Source organism: Epinephelus fuscoguttatus, linkage group LG22 (assembly GCF_011397635.1).
Source record: "Epinephelus fuscoguttatus linkage group LG22, E.fuscoguttatus.final_Chr_v1".
Taxonomy (NCBI): domain Eukaryota; kingdom Metazoa; phylum Chordata; class Actinopteri; order Perciformes; family Serranidae; genus Epinephelus; species Epinephelus fuscoguttatus.
Window position 1 is genome coordinate 35,126,784 of NC_064773.1, and position 24,145 is coordinate 35,150,928.

At 42.2% G+C, this 24,145-nt stretch overlaps 1 protein-coding gene across 1 annotated transcript in view; it reads right to left on the bottom strand.

The window, feature by feature from the left end:
• aebp2 (AE binding protein 2) overlaps nt 1-24,145 on the bottom strand; it is a 50,058-nt gene that overhangs the window by 12,988 nt on the left and 12,925 nt on the right. Inside the window, exons 2-6 of the mRNA XM_049567123.1 lie at nt 13,480-13,708; nt 8,203-8,310; nt 7,834-8,020; nt 1,836-1,960; nt 1,664-1,731 (exon numbers count right to left, since the gene is read on the bottom strand). Of these exons, the coding sequence (XP_049423080.1) occupies nt 1,664-1,731; nt 1,836-1,960; nt 7,834-8,020; nt 8,203-8,310; nt 13,480-13,708 (717 nt within the window). The remainder of the gene's footprint in view (nt 1-1,663; nt 1,732-1,835; nt 1,961-7,833; nt 8,021-8,202; nt 8,311-13,479; nt 13,709-24,145) is intronic.

Genomic DNA, 24,145 nt, shown 5'->3' on the forward strand with positions numbered 1-24,145 from the left:
TGCACTTTTTTTCAATTTTTTGGGGGGAGGCCTTAAACGCAACACTAACCCAACCAGCGCACTCAGAGCCTTTGGAGTGACACTGATGTGCGGAGCGGAGTCTGCGCGGTCGTAAAATCTGAGCTTTGCGCGTACAGGGCTTGCGGACGTCCACTTTTAGTCCACGCGGACCTCCGTGGAGTCGGATAGTGTGACGTGTGTGGTTGTGCTGCTGCCGTGGTCCTGCCAGATGCCTCCTGCTGCTGCCATCATTAGTCATACTTCTGCTGTTATTATACACATATGATTATTGTCACATATGTATACTATCAGATATTAATATATACTTTCAACATATTGTACCACAATAGCCGTAATTAGAATTATATTACTCTAATTAATGTTGTTGTAAGCTACTGTCATTACCATCTGTCCTGCATCTCTCTCTGTCTCTGTCTCTCTTTCTGTATCATTGTGTCATATGGATTACTGTTAATTTATCTTGTTTATCTGTTCTGTACGACATCTATTACATGTGTCAGTCCTGGAAAAGGGAACCCTCCTCAGTTGCTCTTCCTCAGGTTTCACTTTTTTCGCCATTAAAGGGTTTTTTGGGGGAGTTTTTCCTTATCTGCTGCGAGGGTCCAAAGGACAGAGGGATGTCGTATGCGGTAAAGCCCTGTGAGGCAAACTGTGATTTGTGATATTGGGCTTTATAGATAAAATTGATTGACTGAACGCCAAAAAACAATAGTAAATCATTGCACTTGGTTGACTATTTTTCTATGATCTTAGATGTATTGCATGTTTCTTTCAGATAAAACACATTTTTGACTTGTGAATGAGTCAATGGAATATCTTGCAATAATGAAAAAATACTGGCAAACATGTCTGCCTGGCACAAACCACAAGTTTTGGACAACTGTGAAGTGACAGAATGTCCCAGCATCATGGTTCTTATACTGCCAGATTCCAGAGAGTCTCCCCTCTTCATATATGGCAGAATATGTCTTTTTCCAACTTGCTATGCTGAGATACATGTAAAAATGTAAGAATTTAGGCACACAGATTTGTTTTTTTCATTGATATAAAAATTAATATAAAATACAGGCACATAGAAGAACAGGAAATGATGGCAAATCTGGTTAGCCCAGATTGTCCTGAAAAAAACAAGATATAGCATGTGTATGTAGCCTTTATAATGACTGTGATATGAGCTTAAAAGTAAAGGCAGTAAATATACCCCAAAAAGGCCTAGGGCCCATAGGTTTAAAAAGTACCGAAATAAGGTACCGAATTCCAGATACCGGTACCGGTACCGTATCGGTTCAATTATGAACGGTACCCAACCCTAGTATATAAGCACTGACGCTATTCGACATCCAGGCCAAAGCCCGGGGCAGAAACTGGGAAGCATGCACAGAGCGCCTCTGCCAGTTTGGGTTCTATTGATTGTATACATGAAGGGGTAATTCAACTCCCAATCACATTATCTAGTTGTGTTAGACTAATTTTGAGAAATTCAATTTAGTATGATTTCAGTCAGACTAACATGTTTACATGTATTGTAAAAGTCCAGTTTTAGTATAATAAATCAATTTTCTCTATTGTCATGTAAACGTAATGGTAGACAGGAGGAGGATGAAAAAAAAAGAGTACTACAAGATAGAAGAGTAAGACTTGCATATCTTCAGGTGTCCAGTGCAACAAGACCTTCACTTTCCCAGAGTCCTCTCTCCTCCTTGCTATTACCTGAACATACAGAAAACACACAGACAGGAGAATAAGACAATAACATATTATGGCTAGTGTGTGTGTGTGTGTGTGTGTGTGTGTGTGTGTGTGTGCGCGCGCACCGTGCTGTGAAAGACGACACTGTGTCCGTTGCCCAGGCTCTCGATGTGTGTTGCCAGGTTGAGGCAAATGGCTCGATGGCGGATGGCGTCCATGGTCTGAGCGTCAAAGAAGTCATGAGGTCGGGCTGGAAATAAACAAATATTTTCATTAGTGAATGCAGATGAGGGAGCTGATGACCATTTTGTCTTTCAGTTAAGTGGTGTCTGAATGTGTTGAAGTAAATTGTGTTTTTTACATCATCATTTCATAACCTATGTATATTGATTTTAATTAAAGAAAATCCATTTTCTTGTGATCAGAAAAGTATACTAATGGAGTGCCTTGCCCACTGAATGGCGAATGACATGTATGGTTCCAGAGAACAATTTCCAGTGAGAAGAATGCTGCCTTCACTTAGAGACTGTTTTTACAGAGAAGGACAGAGGACTGATACAGAGCTTTGTCCCATGATGTCACGACAATCACCTCAAGTATAAGATAAGCAAAAACAATGAACTTGTGATGGACTACCAGAGGAACAAGAGAGAACACAAAGCTTTAGCCATGACACAGACAATGCTTCAAATAAGGATGGTATGGTACTGCAAAGAAGTTACATATTCTAGGCGTGCAGGGTTCAACGCTAAGATTTTTTTTCACTTGCCTGGTCGGGCAAGCTGGTCAGAGATCTACTTGCCCGAAGTCAGTTTTTACTTGCCCTATAAAAATTGTTTAATTTAAGCGGCTATCAAATAACAAAGACTGCAGTTATTTTTATGTTATGTAATCTTTATTCACACTGTATTTATTAATTAAAACAACATATGTCATGTATTGTAGCTTAATTCCTACACAAATATGACAATGTCAGGGCTTAAAGTGAAAAATTTGTCAATCGTTCTCCGTCTATAATTTTGCGCCCTACTTGAGCCATGCCCACCTCTATTTATTTTTAACCCCTCTCTCCAGTTCTGCTGTATTAACACCGGGTTTAATATATTTTGCTTCCATCTCTCTGCCCTGCTCTACTCGACTTCAACGCTACTTAGCTCTCTCTCTACTCTACTAGTAGACTACCACATCCACCTGTTGCACAAAACGCACACAGCAGTGTTTCCCCTAGGATAGAGTTGTAGCAGCAGAGGTGAAGCACATGCATGAAATATAATTTTCACATGCGTGAAACTTTTTTGTATGCTTGCAAAGCACAGCCTGCTGGGATGTTTCTATGTATCTACTGGCACCAGAAGGGCTCTTTAGGACTAAGTACATACAGTACATGTGTGCACAGTAATGAGCAGGTGAAATGTCTGTCTAGCTTACATATGAGGTGTCTCAAGATTTAGGAACATAAAATTTTATTGAATATAATAAATAGTGCTGCACGATTTAATAAAAATGTGCGATTGCGATTATGGTGGACAATATTGCAATTTGCGATTGCGATTACAATATAATTACAATAAAATGTAATAAATAAATGGTATCATGAGTCTTTTTTGCTTGATTCAATGTTTCCCCTACATTATATCAAGGGGCACTGACCTGACATAGTTATTATTATGGACAGACAGTGTGTCAGTGCCCATCAACAGACTGAGCAAAGTCAAACACGCTGCTCACACAGCAGCGCAGCACATCTGCAGATGAAAATTAGCCTGTATGACTAAATTTGGCACATTTACGTGACTTAAGTGATTATGTTAATTAATGTGCACTGTCCCTTCTTAAATTAAATAAAATAAACATAAACACAAACTGTACACAGCGGAGCGAGCCTGTGTTGCGTTCAGGCGTTGTCACGTAAATGACAAATTCCAGCACGCCATAGCACAACACAGCAGCATGTCAAGTGGGCCAAAACCGAGCAAAATTGCTCAATTTTTCATTTGTTATGGAGTCCATGATTTCCCTGTGACACTTACAAATGCTTGTATAACTGTGCTTGGATGTTGTTTTATGAGGCTCTGGCGGCTTTCAGTTGTCTCATCGTCTTTAACGTTACACGGCTCGGCGTTCTCTCGCATGCAGTCTTCCGACTTTTCCCTGTGTTGTCTCAAGTGTTGATATAGATTGGTGGTGTTGCTGCGGGACGTGGCGACTTTAACTTTTAAAATTTTACACAGCACATCTTTCAGGAACGGCGACGTTGGACAGAAAGACGTGCTGTGTAAACGTTTAAAAGTTAAAGTCGCCACGTCCTGTCTCAAGTGCTGATATAGATTGGTCGTGTTGCCGCGGGACGTGGCGACTTTAACTTTTACACTTACACAACACGTCCTTCTGTTCAACGTCGCCGTATCTGAATCCAAAGTATCGCCATGTAACAGACATTTTTTTCGCCACTAACTCAACCTGTTAATGTTCGAGCTCATGCTCTTCTTCAGCGTCTGTGTTGGTCACTGCTGCACGCCGGCTGCATGCACCAAGATAGCTTGTGGGCGTGATGTCAACAAACTCCACACACTACAGGAAAGTCAGTCACGTTCACAGGCACACACGTTAATATTTATTTAGCCTACATTAAATCACAAATCGCAGCCTTTTATGCGGTTATGTAATCGCACAGCCTGACATCGCGATTGCGATTAGATTAATCGTGCAGCACTAATAATAAAGTAAAAAGTCACTTGACATGCTGCTGTTTTGTGCTATGACCTATTTAAGTGTTGGAAGTTGTTATTTACGTGACAACGCCTGAACGCAACACAAGCTCATCATGAGTGCCGTACGGCGCTGCTGTGTGAGCAGCGTGTTTGTCTGTGCGTAACAGCAGTCTGTTGGTGGTTATTTACACACTGTCCATTTCAATAACTTTGTCAGCTGACAAACTGCACCGGGCTCGGGGTCAGGTTTGGTCAGGAAAATGCGGCCCGAGCCGCTTTAGCGTGCTCACCTGTGTGTGTGGCGGAACTCCGCCATGCGCCTGCATCAGAGCAGAAGAGCACGTTTTAAAATACATTTATTTTATCAATTAGTTATTAACTTTTACTATTTTTAGCAACTTGCCCGATCGGGCAAGTGAGGTTGTTAGTTTACATGCCCGACCACGAGTTTTACTTGCCCCGGGCAATCCTTATTGTTGAGCCCTGGGCGTGACTGCTTTAAACACATCTTCAACCTAGAAGCACATAACATCTATTCCAGACCTGGGCATTTTATGGCCCCCTGGCCACATCTGGCCCTTTGGCAGTACCTGTCTGTCCCCAGTGAGGGCGATCAGAAATTAGAAATCAAAGGCTAAACGAGTGCAGAGCATGCACGCAATCCAAATGCATTGCTTTTATTTTACGTATGTGTGATGTGTACAACAAGAGACGCTGAGTTAGCCATTAGCCCTAAAAAATGTCAGCTTACAACAATTTTGCCTTTTCTCCATGGCTTTGGATGAGAGCTGCGATGTCGGCAACACAGCCAGTTACTCGCCTCATACTTGGGATAACAGAGGCCCTTTAGATGACGGAGGAGCTGGCAGCACTGCGGTCAATGAAAGGGACGACAACTAGGAGCTTATTTGTTCACCAAGGTAAATGCATGCTTGCACAAGCTGTGACTGAGAGCAGATATTTAAGAGTTCTGTGTGAAAAAAGTGGATGACATCCCAGAGCTCTCAGATGCAGACTGGATAGCAGATTTTAGATTTGCTGTTGATGTGACTGCACTAATGAATGAACTAAATACCAAACTGCAACACAAGGCTCTTTTTGTACATAAAATGTACAGCTTATCAAAGGCTTCCATAAGAAAGTTGCAGTTTCTTTCAAGCCAGATGGAGGACAACATTCTCACCCATTTAACACTAAGGGAAGCCACACCATCAGCTGATCACCTCCTCAGGCACTCATCCATGTTAGGAGCACTGCATGGTGAGTTTTCAAGGCAATTTCAAGACTTCGAAACAGTTGAGAATGAAATGCACCTGATCTTGTCTCCCTTTACCTGCAGTGTGGATAACACATCCAGCAATGTTCAGCTCAAACCCATTGATCTGCAGTCTGATACACTGCTGGAAAAACACTTTAAGTCTCTTTAATTCTCAGTGATAAAGCTTAACAAATCCAGATACAGATCCTCTCTCAATGATGATCACCTGTCAGCTGTCCTTTGCATATCCACCTCAGACATTCAACCAGAGTGCAGTGCACTTGTTCAAGCACAAGACAGACTGGAAATTTCTCACTCAGTCAGAAAGGAGAACTGAAAAACATCAAAAGCACTTGCTTTTTGTATAAAGTTAATTTCTGGTCCTTAACATACAGCAAAACATACATTTTCTGTATGTTAAAAATAAAATTTAATAGTGATATAATGACTGAAGTTTTTGCATTTTTTACTGCTATATTTGACCTACTCCACATTGTTATGGTCTTACTGTAGTGTGTACTGCACCATTAGGTTGAGCAAAAAAAAAAAAAATACAATGTCATTATAATATCACAGTGAAGTTGACCTTTGACCTTTTGGATATAAAATGTCTTCATCTCATTATTTTATCCTATTAGACATTTTTGTCATAACAAGCCTATGAGTTCTAGAGTTATGGTCAAAAATACATTTTGTGAGGTCATACTGACCTTGACCTTTGACCACAAAATTCGAATCAGTTAATTCTTTAGTCGAAGTGGACATTTGTGTTAAAATTGCAGGAACTCACTTATAGTGTTCTTGAGATATTGTGTTCATGAAAATAAGATAGAGACATGGTCACACTGAGCTTGACCTTTTACCACCGAAATCCAATCAGTTCAGTTTTGAGTCCAGGTTAACATGTATGCTAAATCTAAATAAATTCCCTCAAGGCATTCTTGAGATATCTTGTACACAGCAATAAGACAGACAAAGTCACACTGACCTTGACCTTTGACCAGGGCTGTTTCAAGACACTCTGTAGGCCCTAGGCAAGAGGCACCTTGGACATGACATGACCTTGACATACCTGTGTGCCGCCACGGCTTGGCTGATCAGGTACTACTGGGCAGTCACGAAATCAACAAAGAGGAAATTATTGGACCTGGAGCCGGGCTTCTCTGTCACTGGTAAGCCCTTATCATGCACCATATTTGACAAGAATACAGCATCCAGCAGGATTCGCCTGTACTCGCACAACATGCTCCTGAATGATTTGTTATATTGATATTGAGTGCCAGGTGGCCAGCGCGCGCCGTTATTGGACGGCGCATGGACACTCACCCTCTTGAGATTGGACTTTGAACTTATCCCACAGTAGTGGTACCATGAGGAACCGTAGTACTACAGTACTCCAACAATGATAGCACGGGTGGCAACGAATCATGCAGGACATGGTCTCAATTTGTGTGGCGCGTGAAAAGAGACAGAAATGCTGTGCAGTCCCACACAATGCGGGACGTCTGGTCACCCTAGCAGCAAGTCAGCTAGTAGGGGGTCCCATTAGGGAGGTCTCCCAATGTGTCGTCGTTGCAGTGTCTAAGGGGGTTTCAAGTTCTGTCACTGATTATGGACCAAATGTCAGCAGTCTCTGGGAGGCCCCCTCTAGCCACTCACAAGCAGCAGCTAGCAGGGGGCCCCATTAGGGGGGATTCCAACGTGTTGTCGTTGTTGCAGTGTCTATAGGGGTTCCATCATATTGTCATTGATATGGACCAATGTCAGCTGTCTCTGGGGGCCCCCTTCCAGCTCGGGGCCCTAGGCAATTGCCTAGTTTGCCTGTCCGGTTGCAACACCCTGCGTTGCGTTCATCATTGAGTCCAAGGGAAGCTTTGTGCCAAATTTGAAGAAATTCTCTTGCGTTCACAAGAATGGGACGGACGGACATATGAATGGACAACATGAAAACATTATACTTCTGGCTACAGCTATCACCAGAGCAGAGGCATAAAAACACAAAACATACTGGTCCACAAGATTTTTAAATGCAGAGACATAAACTAATCATTCTTTACACTCCGTATGTTTTTTTTTTCTTTCAATTGAAAAAAAGAAATAATGTTCTAGCTGTTATGATTATTATTTTAGAGTGTATGTGTGTGTTGAACATACGGAGGGAGCGTCTGTGTTTGTTCTTGAGTTTCCTCCTCTTGTTGAGGCCAGCCTTGGACGGAGACTCCTCCTTCATTTTGCCCTGACTGGACACTTTGGATGAACTCTGCGAGCTGAAGTGAGTGGGGACGTGACGGGCTAGCCCTCCCTGAGAGGCAAATGTGGAGTTGCAGCCTCCCACCACACACTGCAAGGAAGACAGATGATTGACAACGTCAGTGAAGTGAGATGGTAGTGGCAGAGTGAGTTTGGGCTCACAGTGTTACAGGGGAGCAGGCATTTGTATGTTTTTATCATTCGTGACTGACTGTGTGGTGTAAAAGAGGTGAAATGGACATGAATAGTTTGATTTGAGGTGTGTGTTGGTACCTTGAATGGCTTGTCTCCGCTGTGGGTCAGCATGTGTCTCTGCAGCCAGCTCTGACTGGTGGATGGCGTGTTGTACACCTTGCAGCCCTTCCACAGACACACAAACACCTGTGTGACACATACACAAGTCAGCACAAAGACAGAGCAATAGTGGTTGTGAGATTACTGTAATGACCTGAATAAAAGATGACCCCCTTTTTCCTACAGCTAGTCTTGGACTTCTCGAGGATACAAAATATTTTCAGACTAGTCCCGCAGGGAAATTTCTGAGGAATATAATGAGTTCACCCTTAAAGTGCACCCAAAAATGAAAATTCTCCCATTATCTACTCACCCATACGCCAGTGGAGGCTCAGGTGAAGTTTTAGGGTCCTCACAACACTTGCGGAGATCCAAGGGGCGAGGGGGTAGCAACACAACTCCACCTAATGGAGGCTTACTGCACCCCAGATTCAAAAGTCCAAAAACACATAACTGAAACCACAAAATATCTCCATACTGCTCATCCGTAGTGATCCAAGTGTCCTGAAGCCCTGACATAAAACGTTGTTTGGAAAAATGTCATTTGAACTCTGTTTTTAGCCTCACTGTAGCCTCAGCACGTGAACACATATGAACGCAGTGTCCATGCCTCATGGTCTCGTGCAAGCGCACACACGTGAACGCACTTGGATCACTACGAACGAGCAGTATGGAGATATTTTGTGGTTTCAATTATGTGTTTTTGAACGTTTGAATCTGGGGCGCCGTAAGCCTTCATTAGGTGAAGTTGTGCTGCTACGCCCTCTCCCCTTGGATCTCCGCAAGTGTTGTGAGGACTCTAAAACTTCACCTGAGCCTCCATCGGCATATGGGCGAGTAGATAATGGGTGAATTTTCATTTTTGGGTGCACTATCCCTTTAAAGCCTTTTCTCTTTCAGGAAAAGGCAGTGTCAAGATACATATATAAAACAAACAGTTACATGACAGAAAGGGGTCAATTGACCCTTTACTATGTCCCACCCCTCAAATGCTGGCCAATCATAGCATAGCATCGGCCAGCACTAGGGCTGCCCCCGACTAAGAACTTTCCTGGTCGACCAATAGTCATCATTTATGGCGTCAACTAGTCGCCTGCATGTTTGATATTAACGTAATTATCAAATTGTATATTTTGGGCGGGGCAAAACAATGGTTTGAGTTCAAGGTCTGAGAAAGGGTAGGATTAGTGACATTGTTAACACTGTGCTACATTATAGAGATATACAAACCGCACCACTGAATCTTAATTAATACAGGCCTATATTTTATCTACAAGTGCACATCACACACTGAGCGAGCCACCTGTTAATTGTGTTGTCGGCAAAGCAGTAATGATTGTGCTAAGTGGCTAATGGGCATGTAGTTACTTATATGTTTCAGATGATGACATCATGTTTGTAGTCGACGAATGACAGGCAAATGTTTGCCTGCAGAGTTTACTTCTCACCTTGGGTTCATTCTTCACCTTTTCAAAATGATCCCACACTTTGGATTTCATGCCGGACATATTATTAACCAGCCTGTGAAAAACTGCAAGTACTAGCCCTGTAAATTAGGGGCCCTACTGATGCCACATCTTTAACCACCTGGAAAACGTGAGGTCGGGCGCTCGGTGCTACTCTTGTCTTCCAGACGCTTTTACAAGTGTGTAGACCTATCTTCCATGGGACAGATGTAAAGCTCTAGGTAGCCCTGCACTGAAATTATCAACTTTTCCAAATTTATCACAGACTGAATATTTACGTTAGAACGGACTGATATCCATCGGCTGCATTTGGTTTGTAACGTAACTCCTGTCTGACTGCTGTGCGTGGCCTCTTCCTGTGTCTGTCCTTTCAAATGAAATTCCCACACAGTCCAGTCATATAAGTTTTTGACAAGATGGAGCTAATAGAGTGTCATGTTTGTTTGTTGTTGTTTTTTTCTGCAACTAAGCAACCAATGACATTTTGCCAACTAATGACCTTTCTGGTCGACTAACATTTGGTAGACTATAAGGGGGCAGCCCTATCTCTAGCCAACAGGGGTCCATAAACACCATGTGCTCCATAAGCTCTCATGCAGTCATTTCAGATTACCTTCATTTTCACACTGGTTTTGTGGATTTTGAGCTAAATGTTGTGCCTGGGGCACCTTGTGTATAAATGATAAACATTACTGAGAAGTTGGAAGGAGATAAACATTTCTCTTACATTCTAAAACCAAAATCAAACCCTGAACAGTGTTTGGTTAGCTAGCTACTGAAGGTTGCTTTTTAATGATGAGACCTACCCTGCTCTACAGGAACCAGTGAAGGGAAACTTTACCAATATTCAAGCAGTTGTATGTTATCAGCGTGTGCAGATCTGCACTCACTGAGATGACACACAGCCTTTGCCTTTTGGAAATCAGTTCATCTTCTACTTACTTAACTAGTCACATGGTGAATTTGGCTGAATTAAAACACAGTGTAGGTGATCACAGAGGGCAGGAGGGGACTGATCCTACTGCTGATCACATGTAATTAACACTTTTGTTGATTGCTGACTAAAGCTGGTCTCAGACTACAGGAGTTTTAAAATCCTAACTGATTTGAAACCGAGTTGCATGACACACAAGGTGAAACTTCACAGCTGTTCTCTCTAAGATCTAACATGCACAAACTACAACATTTAAAAATAATGGTGCACACACTACAGAATAGTATTAAGTTCCTCCAGGATTTCGCGGACTGGTTTTGTGATTGCTGCGGCCTGAAATGCCTGATTTCACAGCAGCTTTTCTCAAAAACTGCGATGCCTGTTGCAATATTTAGGGGTTCAAGTCCGAAGGGCTGAAACTCTTTTGTTTTTGTCCTGCTATATTATTTTTATTATTACTATTATTATTATTATTCAGAAATGTTTTCCCAAATTCCCGTGAGATGGTAGATCGTAGAGACACAAAATTTTCACCAATGACTGGAAGTTGTGTGCAAATGCTGCTCAAGATATATAATGCCAACTGGCCAGATGGGGGTGCTATAATTAAGGTCAAGGAAAATTTGATTTTGAAAGGCCACCACCCTCACACCTTATGTCAGATTGACATCTCCTCCTAGGGCGTCGGTCTGATTTGTATCAAAAATTCTGTGGTTCATCATCGGATGAAGCTTTTTAAAGTTATGAAAGACTTTTTGATATGTCATTGCATTTTGATACTGATCAATGAACTTTACAGGGGGCAAGGCTCAGCAACATAAATGGATTTTCCTCCTTAACTGTTGAGCCAATTGTCACAAAACTTGTAGGAAATGTCGACATGAGTAACTGAATGATGTCCTGAAAGTTTGATTGGTTTCAAATCAACCAACAGGGGCCGCTACACATGCAAAAATTTGATATCTCATCATCAGCCAGGAATATTTGTACGCTGATTTGTGCTGATGCACAAAATTTGAAATGATTGCTTAAAGGGAGCGTGGCTTATTAAAGTAAATCTCCATGTCAAAACATTTCACAGTCCACACATCAAAAAATCAGAATAAATCACCAGTGTGTCCTACACAGCTGAGATTTTTTTAAAGAACATCCACTGAATTGTGACAAAACTTTTTTAAGAATATGCTAAACTATTTAACATCTATAAAAGTCTTAATCTAAAAGCAACCACCACTGCCTCAAACATTCTTTGGATACTTGATGTCACATGTTTCAAATGGTGTTCAGATTGGTTTAACGGTAAGCTCACAGTGATATTCATTATCTTGTTGTAATTAGTACTGTATGCACAACATTTTACATTTCAGCTCATTTTAAACCAACTGTCACCAAAATATTTGACAATACACCTGAAATCAGTAGAGTGATGTCAGATTTCTTTCAGAATTTTATCACCAACGTTTTAACTGTTAGTGATATCTCAATGCTTTTTGAAGATATGACCAATGAACTTTACAGTGTTGTCAGCAAATGACTCCACAACGTTTGGGCCAATCATCACAAACCTTGCAAACAATGTCGGAAGAGGTACCAGGAACATATTCTGAAAGATTCATTCAAATTGACCACAAGGGGGCAACACAAATACAAAAAATGGGCATGCAATAACACAAATCAGACTAAAAATCAGAAATTGATTGTCCAATCATTACAAAACTTGCAGGGTATGTTGAATAATAATTATCAACCACACGTATTAAATTATTTGAAATTCGTTCAATAGGGGGCCCCACAAGTTACAAACATGTGCGACGGCCTTTAGCAAAATTTGGTTATAATGAATGAGGAAACCTTCATTGATTCAAACATCACCAAACTTGGTGGACTTTTTAACTAAGCCATTAAACCATGTCTCCATCTGTCTGATTGTCATAAAACCTGTTGGCAATCTAATGCAGGCGTCTTAAACTGTCAGAGGTCTTGATTCTACCAAGCTTTCAATTTTTAAATGTCCATGCTGGCTTGAACCCCGTAATTGCCGCTTGCAGCTATATTTTTAGATGTTAGTTGTTGCAGTCACAACATCGCGAAATCCTGGTGGGACTGATTTTAAGATTACAGTGCCAGAGGGAGCAACCCACTACCTCACGTAATGTCATGGGGATGTAAACAAAATGGAGACTAATGTGGTGTGACAGCTTGCTGTGATGTTAACAGTGCTTTGCAGTGAGAAAAACCCAAGCAGAAGCTTAACGAGTCTGGAGGAGAAATGTTTAACATGGGTTGTCTATTCTTCAGTGACAACTGGTGAGATTTTAACAGTTTATATATCTGTTAACATCAGTATGCTGGCTGAGGGCTAGAATATTTCCTGTTGCTTGGCAACACTGTTAGCCACTCCAGCTGATGTTATGATTATTGTAATCATCTAGATTTTAACTCCTAAATATCAAATATGTTGACAATTGTCAGGGCGACCTCAAGTCTGAGTAGTTCAGGAGGTTTCAGATGGATCTGTAAATCTCTCACATTACCAGATAATCTGGGCTAACTTCTGTACGGACCAAGATCCTAGACGAGATTTCTCCTACAATTGTCAGGAGGGGTGAATTGGGGAAAAAACGTCCAAAACTCCTGCTGTCTGAGCTTGTAAAACAGTTTAGAAGAGATTAAACCGTTTTCTGATTGGTCAGGTGTTTCAGTGGGGACAGACACTTTTACAAAAGCAGCCTGTTGTTTATTCAAGTTGTCTTTACATGCCTTTACATGTATAAAGTGTTTTCTGAACACAACTAACTATGTGAACACACCCTTGGGAGCTACACACATACAGTAACCTGACAGTGAGACACACACCCCTCCTCTCTGTCCATCCACATGTGTGGCTCTGATGTGTTCGGCCAGGTCAGGGCTGCTAGGAAACAGCAGCTGGCAGTGATCCCAGCAGCATGTGTAGCTCAGAGACTTGCCCCCCAGAGGTGCCGAACCACTCCCCGCCACCGTGCCTCCCAGACCGTTGAGCATGGCTGGGGTAGAGCGACCGCTGGACGCTGTGCTCTCCATGTCCATCAGGGTGCTACCAATGCTAGAGAATATACACACGACAAAAAGAATACATTAAAAGGACAATACTACAAAGGGTCCTGATAGAATGAAATCAAAATACAAACAGGAGCCGTCACTGATGAATAATACTTTTTTTTTTTAATTCAGTATATTATACAGCAGTGTTTCCCACACATTCTTTTATTTGTGGCAGCTCACCACAATATCAACATCAACCGCTACATATTAGGGATGCGCACGATTAGCCGTCTAAACATTAAACTTCCGTCCCTTCTCTAGACGGGACCAGAAACATGAGTCGGTAAAATCAACAAGTGTTTCATTTATGTACAAGGCTGCTGAACTGTCATGCAGCCGCCCGCCACTAGTGGGTGCTACAGAGCCGTCACACAGCAGTCCCCCTCCCCGCAGTAGTGTGTGAGTAGACTGGAGTTTTAACACAGTATGGTGGGAAACTGGAGAGATGTCCTCTCGCAAAACCAGTGCAGTTTGGCAGTACTTTGATCTAGACAAGGAAAACAATGTAGGCTGCGTCAGAAATAAACTGGCATATAATTACTCAATTGGAGCAACGCGCAACCACATTCAACTCGAGCATTTGGATGTTAACAGGCATGGAACGACTGCTGCTGCTAGCTGTGCTAGCCACACTCAGACCAAATTGACATCGTTCACCTGGAGACGCTGTGATCCCACCCAGTCTGAGAAGATAACACAGCTCAGTACGACAATGACCTCGCAAGATAGGCTTCCACTTAACTTTCTTGAAGGTAAAAGCTTCAGGAAGTTAATGCAATATGTTGAGCCTGGATGTTGATGTTCATATTCATACCGCACGGCGCAAAGTGTCTCGTTCTTCAGTGGCATTTAAAATCCGACATGGTTGTTGAAGAGGCCTCTTAATCACACACTATTTTTTGGGACAATGTTTCAAATACTTAACAACACATCGTGCTAAAATTTTGACTTTTCTGAGTGTTTTCCTCTTTTTAGACTAGTTGACTAGTCTTAATGGAACTCTTCATTACTTCATATGCATATAGAACTCTGTATTTCTTAGAACAGTGGTTCCAAACTGGTGGGTTGCGGTCCAAAAGTGGGTCGCGGGACCAATGCGAATGGACCGCTAGGTGGCTCATGAACATGTCAAGTTTATAAAAAACACATTATCTTTCGAGTAAAGTGAATTTCCAGCACAGAGGAAGTGCCGTTTCCTGCTGTAGATTGAGTGACTAACAGACAGCTACTTGACAGAGACAGCAAACTGGCTCGAACACATGGCCAGACACAAGTATGATGCTGAATATGTTAAACTGTGTGGACCTTGAAGTGATGACTAAGGAGAAATCAGGACCCCCTGGCTGGGCGAGGTCAGAACCATTGTCGTAGAACATCATCGTTCTCATTTTAGTATACAATGTTAGTAACAAATATTGTAACATACATACAACAACATCTGAAAGTAACTGGCATTTAAACCACCTGAAAGATTCCTTTTTAGTCAGACAGTCTTAAAATGAATAGTAAGGCCCTCTGCAATGCCAGAGCAAACTATTACTCAGCATTCTTAGCAAAATAAGAACAATCCCAGGTCTGTCTTCAGTATTGTCGCCAGCCTGACAGAGAGTCATAGCTCTACTGTGCCTCGTATTTAGCAATATATCAATGTTATATCAATGTCATGAAGTGAAACTAAGTGGGCATTGTCTAAGATTCTGGATGTCGTAATATGCAAATGTTGTCTTTTCCTGGTTTTTAAGGCTGCATTACAGTAAAGTGATGTCATCTTCTCAACTAACCAGACTGTTCTTGCTGTTCTATTGTTTGCCTTTATCTACTGAGATTTATCCACATTACTGATGATTATTTATGAAAAATCTCATTGTGTAAATACTATGGTCAACCCTACAATACTGTTATAACAACAATTTTGAAGTATTTGGTCAAAAACATTGTGAAATTAGATTTTTTTTCCACATCATGTCAAACAAGCAGTCTGCCTGTCAGGTAGTGCTAATGATAGCTGGTTGAATAATTTTAACGTATCTCCCAACCAGGGATGAACAATATTGGATTTTTTGCCCATACTCAATATGCCGATATGTAACAACTCATTTGACCAATAACCGATACTGACAGATATATCCACTATTTTCACCATCTAATAGTGATTAACAAGTCTCTTCTGTAGTGGAATAATCATATTATGCATGCATACTCATGATGGCCCACCAGCAGATGGAGACATGAAATACAATACTTTGCAATGTATGTAATATTCATTCAGCACTTTGGCCAATTCTGATATATACTGGCCGATATCGATGCCGTGCTGATATTATCGAGCATCCCTACTCCCAACGCTAGCAGCCAGTATCCAGCAGCCAGCAGTTATGGAAAGTTCTGGGTATCACAGTGTCATTACTGCTGAATTGTCTTCTCAGGCAGTTTTCAAGCTGATTTTCAGAATGAACTGCAGAGAAAAAAAACTATTAGAGAAAACATCCGTCTAAAAACTCTTTTGAACTGAGTTGTCAGCAACAAAAATACACAAAAGTCTTTATTGGCTCAGACTGTGTGTCATATGAGCAAATTTTGTAGCTTGCATTGTGCTACCAGCTGACCATCTGCTCTTACCATACTGGCTCTCTGTGGGTGCCCCCTATGGACCAACACCTCTAAACAACACGCACACACACACAAACAGACAGAGGTGGCCTTCCGCAACGGGAGGGGCTGTTAAAGACTTGTAGGAGGAGCTGTTGATGACGCCACACATGCGAGCCACTGGCGGTAAATAAGCAGGAAACGGCTGATAGCAGGAATTAGCGAGCAGCTAGCAGCAAGAGGGAAACGTAAACCTGACAGACACTGTAAAGATGAGCAACTAGGGAGACAAGGAATTGTGCAAATTTGCAGGAAAGCCCATTCAGTCTTTTTTCTAGAGCTGTAGTCAACCAAAGAACTGTAAGTAAGCGAGTTGTGTCATTTCCGGTGTTTCTGTGACAGCGTCTCTGTACTGCTCTGGTGAATTCCACTTGCCTGCTTTCTCACCTCAGTTGCTTTAACGCTGCTTTTATGTCTACTTCAAGTCATAACCCACACTGGTTCTGTTTAAGCACCTATAGATCTCCTCCTTTCTACGACTTTCTCGCTAATCTCTTAGCTGTTGTTTGCACGCTCTTAGCCTTGTTAGCTACATTAGCTTAGCCATGGCTTCTCCTTCTCCTGCTCTTTCTTGCCCGGTGTGTCAAATGTTCAGTTATGCCTCTGCCTCCTTTAGCGACAGTGGTAATTGTAACAAGTGTAGCTTACTTGCTGCGTTGGAGGCGAGGCTTAGTGAATTAGAAGCGGCTCCGCACCATGGAAAACCATTCAGCAGCTGCGGTAGTTAGCCAGTCCCCTGTAGCCGGTGCGGAGCCACATAGCATAGCCTTAGCCTCTGCTAACTGTCCTCCGGTAACTCCCATTCAGCCGGGAGGTTGGGTTACGGTTCACCAGAAGCACAGCTCCAAGCCGAAGCCCGCGGCTCACCACCAGCCTGTTCACGTTTCCAACCGCTTTTCCCCACTCAGCGACACACCCGCTGAGGATAAAACTCTGGTTATTGGCAGCTCTATTCTGAGGAACGTGAAGTTAGCAACACCAGCGGCCATAGTCAAATGTATCCCTGGGGCCAGAGCGGACATTGAATCAAATTTAAAGCTGCTGGCTAAAGCTAAACGTAGATTCACTAAGATTGCTATTCACGGCGCGCAATGACACCCGTCACGCCAATCGGAGGTCACTAAAATTAATATTGCTTCGTGTGTGAATACGCAAAAAGCGATGTCGGACTCGTAGTTTTCTCTGGACCCTCCCAAATCTGACCAGTGATGACATGTTTAGCCGCATGTCATCATTTAACTGCTGGCTGTCCAGGTGGTGTCCAGCAAACGATGTGGGTTTCGTTAATAATTGGCAAACTTTCTGGGGAAAACCTGGTCTTATTAGGAGAGACGGCATTCATCCCACTTTGGATGGAGCTGCTCTCATTTCTAGGAACCTGGCAAACTTTATTAGTAATTTAAATCCCTGACAACCCAGAGTTGAGACCAGGACTCGGAGGCGCAGTCCTAAACGCCTCTCTAAGCTTCTAGTTCAGTTACCCAGCCATAGTTTTAATAGATTGATACAAACGGTGTCTGTCCCCGACCGCCTAAATTATCTAAATCTAAAATTAAACAAAGAGGAGTTGTGCATAACAACCTCATAAAAATTAAAACCTCTTCTGTGACAGAAAGACAAAACAGGAGAATTAAATGCGGACTGTTGAATATCAGGTCTCTATCATCTAAAGCAGTGTTAGTAAACGAATTAATATCAGATAATCATATTGATTTACTCAAGTCTCACTGAAACCTGGCTGTGTCAAGATGAATATGTCAGTCTAAATGAGTCCACTCCTCCCAGTCATAATAATACCCACATTCCTCGCAGCGGCCGAGGAGGGGAGTTGCAGCCATTTTTAACTCTAGCCTGTTAATCAGTCCTAAACCTAAACTAGATTATAATTCATTTGAAAGCCTGCTCTTAGTCTTTTACATCCGACCTGGAAAACCTCGCAGCCACTTTTATTTGTTATAGTGTACCGTGCTCCTGGCCCGTATTCTGAATTTTTATCTGAATTCTCAGAGTTTTTATCCAGTTTAGTTCTTAAATCAGATAAAGTTATTATTGTAGGCGATTTTAACATTCATGTCGACGTTGATAATGACTCTGGCTACAGCGTTTATCTCATTATTAGACTCCATTGGCTTCAGTCAGGGTGTACATGAACCTACTCATTGTTTTAACCATACCTCGATCTAGTTCTGACGTATGAAAATGAAATTGATAATCTAAAGTCTTTCCACAGAATCCTCGCTATCGGATCATTATCTGATTACTTTTGATTTCTTTTACTCGATTACACGCCACTCAGCAACAGTTACTATACTAGATGTTTATCAGATAGTGCTGTCGCAAAACTTAAGGAAAAGATTACCATTAAATTCAATACCAATACCTTGAGTCACAGAGGTTTACCCTCGCCCGACTTGGTCCTTTTGTTGTTAGCACCGTAGGCGCGCGACGAACAACGCTCGACTCTGTAGCTCCTCTTAAAAAGAAGTTAAAAGCAAAGAAAGTTCGCTCCTTGGTATAACTGTCAAACCCGTAAGTTAAAACAAATATCGCGAAAATTTGAAAGGAATTGGCGATTAACCAAACTGGAAGAATCTCGTTTAATCTGGACAGACAGTCTCAAAACTTATAAGAGGGGCCTCTGCAATGCCAGAGCAAACTATTACTCAGCTCTAATAGAAGACAATAAGAACAACCCCAGGTTTCTTTTCAGCACTGTAGCCAGGCTGACTGAGAGTCAAAGCTCTATTGAGCCTTGTATTCCCTTAGCCCTTAGCAGTAATGATTTTATGAGCTTTTTTAATGACAAAATTCTAACTATTAGAGGCAAAATTCATGACCTCCTGTCCTCAGATAGTACCTATCTAACCTCAAACACAGCTGTAAAATCTAATATATATTTAGACTGCTTCTCCCCAATTTCTCTTCAAGAATTGACCGCATTGATTTCTTCATCCAAATCATCAACGTGTCTCTTAGACCCCATCCCAACTAGGCTACTTGAGGAGGTCTTTCCTTTAGTTAACACTCATATATTAGATATGATCAATATATCCTTATTAACAGGCTATGTACCACAGTCTTTTAAGGTAGCTGTAATTAAACTAAAAAAGCCCACCCTGGATCCAGAGGTGTTAGCCAACTATAGACCAATATCTAATCTTCCCTTTATGTCAAAGATCCTTGAGAAAGTAGTCGCAGACCAGCTGTGTGATTTTCTCCAGGATAATAATTTATTTGAGGAATTTCAGTCAGGATTTAGAGTGCATCATAGCACTGAGACAGCTCTAGTTAAAATTACAAATGACCTTCTGATTGCTTCAGACAAAGGACTTGTCTCTGTACTTGTTTTATTAGATCTTAGTGCTGCGTTTGACACAATTGACCATCAAATTCTACTGCAGAGACTGGATCACTTAATTGGCTTAAAAGGTTCAGCACTAAGCTGGTTTAAATCTTATTTATCTGATCGTTTTCAATTTGTTGACGTTCGCAATGAACCATCCTTACGTACTAAAGCTTGTTTTGGAGTTCCGCAAGGTTCTGTGCTCGGACCAATCCTGTTTACTCTATATATGCTTCCTTTAGGTAACATCATTAGAAATCACTCTATAAATTTCCATTGTTATGCGGATGATAGTTGTATTTATCAATGAAGCCAGAAGAAAGCAATCAATTAACTAAACTCCATAATTGCCTTAAAGACATAAAAACTTGGATGAGCACCAATTTCCTGATGTTAAATTCAGACAAAACTGAAGTTATTGTTCTTGGCCCCAAACAACTCAGAGACTCTTTATCTGATGACATAGTTTCTCTAGATGGCATTGCTCTGGCCTCTAGCACTACCGTAAGAAACCTCAGAGTAATATTTGATCAAGATTTGTCTTTTAATTCTCATTTAAAACAAACCTCACGGACTGCATTTTTTCATCTGCATAATATTGCGAAAATTAGGCCTATCCTGACCCGAAAAGATGCAGAAAAATTGGTCCACGCTTTTGTTACCTCAAGGCTGGATTACTGTAACTCTCTATTATCAGGTAGCTCTAGTAAGTCCTTCAAAACTCTCCAGCTAATTCAGAATGCAGCAGCACGTGTACTAACAGGAACTAAGAAACGCGATCATATTTCTCCTGTTTTAGCTTCTCTGCACTGGCTCCCTGTAAAATCCAGAATTGAATTTAAAATCCTACTGTTAACTTATAAAGCTCTAAATGGTCAAGCTCCGTCATATCTTAGAGAGCTTATAGTGCCATATTATCCCACCAGAACACTGCGCTCTGAGAACGCAGGGTTACTTGTGGTCCCTAAAGTCTCCAAAAGTAGATCAGGAGCCAGAGCCTTTAGCTATAAGGCTCCTCTCCTGTGGAATCATCTTCCTGTTACGGTCCGGGAGGCAGACACCGTCGCCACATTTAAGACTAGACTTAAGACTTTCCTCTTTGATAAAGCTTATAGTTAGGGCTGGCTCAGGCTTGCCCTGTACCAGCCCTTAGTTAGGCTGACTTAGGCCTAGTCTGCCGGAGGACCCCTCTATAATACACCGGGCCCCTTCTCTCCTTCTCTCTCTCTCGTATCCTATTACTGCATCTAGCTAACCCGGCCATTCTGGATGTCACTAACTCGGCTTCTTCTCCGGAGCCTTTGTGCTCCACTGTCTCTCAGATTAACGTGTGTGGTTGTGCTGCTGCCGTGGTCCCGCCAGATGCCTCCTGCTGCTGCTGCCATCATTAGTCATTAGTCATACTTCTTCTGTTATTATACACATATGATTATTGTCACACATGTATACTGCCAGGTATTAATACATACAGTACAGGCCAAAAGTTTGGACACACCTTCTCATTCAATGCGTTTTCTTTATTTTCATGACTATTTACATTGTAGATTCTCACTGAAGGCATCAAAACTATCAATGAACACATGTGGAGTTATGTACTTAACAAAAAAAGGTAAAATAACTGAAAACATGTTTTATATTCTAGTTTCTTCAAAATAGCCACCCTTTGCTCTGATTACTGCTTTGCACACTCTTGGCATTCTCTCCATGAGCTTCAAGAGGTAGTCACCTGAAATGGTTTTCCAACAGTCTTGAAGGAGTTCCCAGAGGTGTTTAGCACTTGTTGGCCCCTTTGCCTTCACTCTGCGGTCCAGCTCACCCCAAACCATCTCGACTGGGTTCAGGTCCGGTGACTGTGGAGGCCAGGTCATCTGCCGCAGCACTCCATCACTCTCCTTCTTGGTCAAATAGCCCTTACACAGCCTGGAGGTGTGTTTGGGGTCATTGTCCTGTTGAAAAATAAATGATCGTCCAACTAAACGCAAACCGGATGGGATGGCATGTCGCTGCAGGATGCTGTGGTAGCCATGCTGGTTCAGTGTGCCTTCAATTTTGAATAAATCCCCAACAGTGTCACCAGCAAAACACCCCCACACCATCACACCTCCTCCTCCATGCTTCACAGTGGGAACCAGGCATGTGGAATCCATCCGTTCACCTTTTCTGCGTCTCACAAAGACACGGCGATTGGAACCAAAGATCTCAAATTTGGACTCATCAGACCAAAGCACAGATTTCCACTGGTCTAATGTCCATTCCTTGTGTTTCTTGGCCCAAACAAATCTCTTCTGCTTGTTGCCTCTCCTTAGCAGTGGTTTCCTAGCAGCTATTTGACCATGAAGGCCTGATTCGCGCAGTCTCCTCTTAACAGTTGTTCTACAGATGGGTCTGCTGCTAGAACTCTGTGTGGCATTCATCTGGTCTCTGATCTGAGCTGCTGTTAACTTGCGATTTCTGAGGCTGGTGACTCAGATGAACTTATCCTCAGAAGCAGAGGTGACTCTTGGTCTTCCTTTCCTGGGTCGGTCCTCATGTGTGCCAGTTTCGTTGTAGCGCTTGATGGTTTTTGCGACTCCACTTGGGGACACATTTAAAGTTTTTGCAATTTTTCGGACTGACTGACCTTCATTTCTTAAAGTAATGATGGCCACTCGTTTTTCTTTAGTTAGCTGATTGGTTCTTGCCATAATATGAATTTTAACAGTTGTCCAATAGGGCTGTCGGCTGTGTATTAACCTGACTTGTGCACAACACAACTGATGGTCCCAACCCCATTGATAAAGCAAGAAATTCCACTAATTAACCCTGATAAGGCACACCTGTGAAGTGGAAACCATTTCAGGTGACTACCTCTTGAAACTCATGGAGAGAATGCCAAGAGTGTGCAAAGCAGTAATCAGAGCAAAGGGTGGCTATTTTGAAGAAACTAGAATATAAAACATGTTTTCAGTTATTTCACCTTTTTTTGTTAAGTACATAACTCCACATGTGTTCATTCATAGTTTTGATGCCTTCAGTGAGAATCTACAATGTAAATAGTCATGAAAATAAAGAAAACGCATTGAATGAGAAGGTGTGTCCAAACTTTTGGCCTGTACTGTATTTTCAACATATTGTACCGCAGTAGCCAGAACTATAACTATAATATTATTACTTTCATTAATGTTGTTGTAAGCTACTGTCATTACCTGGATCTCTCTCTCTCTCTCTCTCTCTCTCTCTCTCTCTCTCTGTCTCATTGTGTCATATGAATTACTGTTAATTTATCATGTTGATCTGCTCTGTACGACATCTATTGCACGTCTGTCCGTCCTGGAAGAGGGATCCCTCCTCAGTTGCTCTTCCTGAGGTTTCTACTGTTTTTTTCCCCGTTAAAGGGGTTTTTCTGGGGAGTTTTTCCTTATCTGCTGCGAGGGTCATAAGGACAGAGGGATGTCGTATGCTGTAAAGCCCTGTGAGGCAAATTGTGATTTGTGATATTGGGCTTTATAAATAAAAGTGATTGATTGATTGAAAGCGCAGACCTCCGCCGACGAACCCATTCATTGTGTATGTGCTACCACGGTGCAAGAGCGCACTGCTCTGCCGCCGAGCTGAGCGGCGCGCGAGAGGGGGCATGTTGCGGCGTCTGCGCACCGCCAGCCTGCACTCGAACTGAAGTTTTTTTAATTTCACCGCAACGCGCTGTGACGACACCTCAGCGCCGCACGTCCAATAGCAGAGAAGAGCCTGAAGTAGACCTGGAAGCGGTCACCATGGAGCTGTAGCTCCTGAACGAGCCTGTACTCCCCCAAATCCTGTCCTCTGCGCCCTACCCCGCGGTGGGCGCCGCGAAAGCTCTGTGTGAAAGAGGCTTAAGTCCTGCAGAGTTTCAGAGGACCTGGAAAATATTTTAGGATAATAATAACATTATATAAGATAATCATATTGCAAAGATAATATATACAGTACAGGCCAAAAGTTTGGACACACCTTCTCGTTCAATGCGTTTTCTTTATTTTCATGACTATTTACATTGTAGATTCTCACTGAAGGCATCAAAACTATGAATGAACACATGCGGAGTTATGTACTTAACAAAAAAAGGTGAAATAACTGAAAACATGTTTTATATTCTAGTTTCTTCAAAATAGCCACCCTTTGCTCTGATTACTGCTTTGCACACTCTTGGCATTCTCTCGATGAGCTTCAAGAGGTAGTCACCTGAAATGGTTTTCCAACAGTCTTGAAGGAGTTCCCAGAAGTGTTTAGCACTTGTTGGCCCCTTTGCCTTCACTCTGCGGTCCAGCTCACCCCAAACCATCTCGACTGGGTTCAGGTCCGGTGACTGTGGAGGCCAGGTCTTCTGCCGCAGCACTCCATCACTCTCCTTCTTGGTCAAATAGCCCTTACACAGCCTGGAGGTGTGTTTGGGGTCATTGTCCTGTTGAAAAATAAATGATCGTCCAA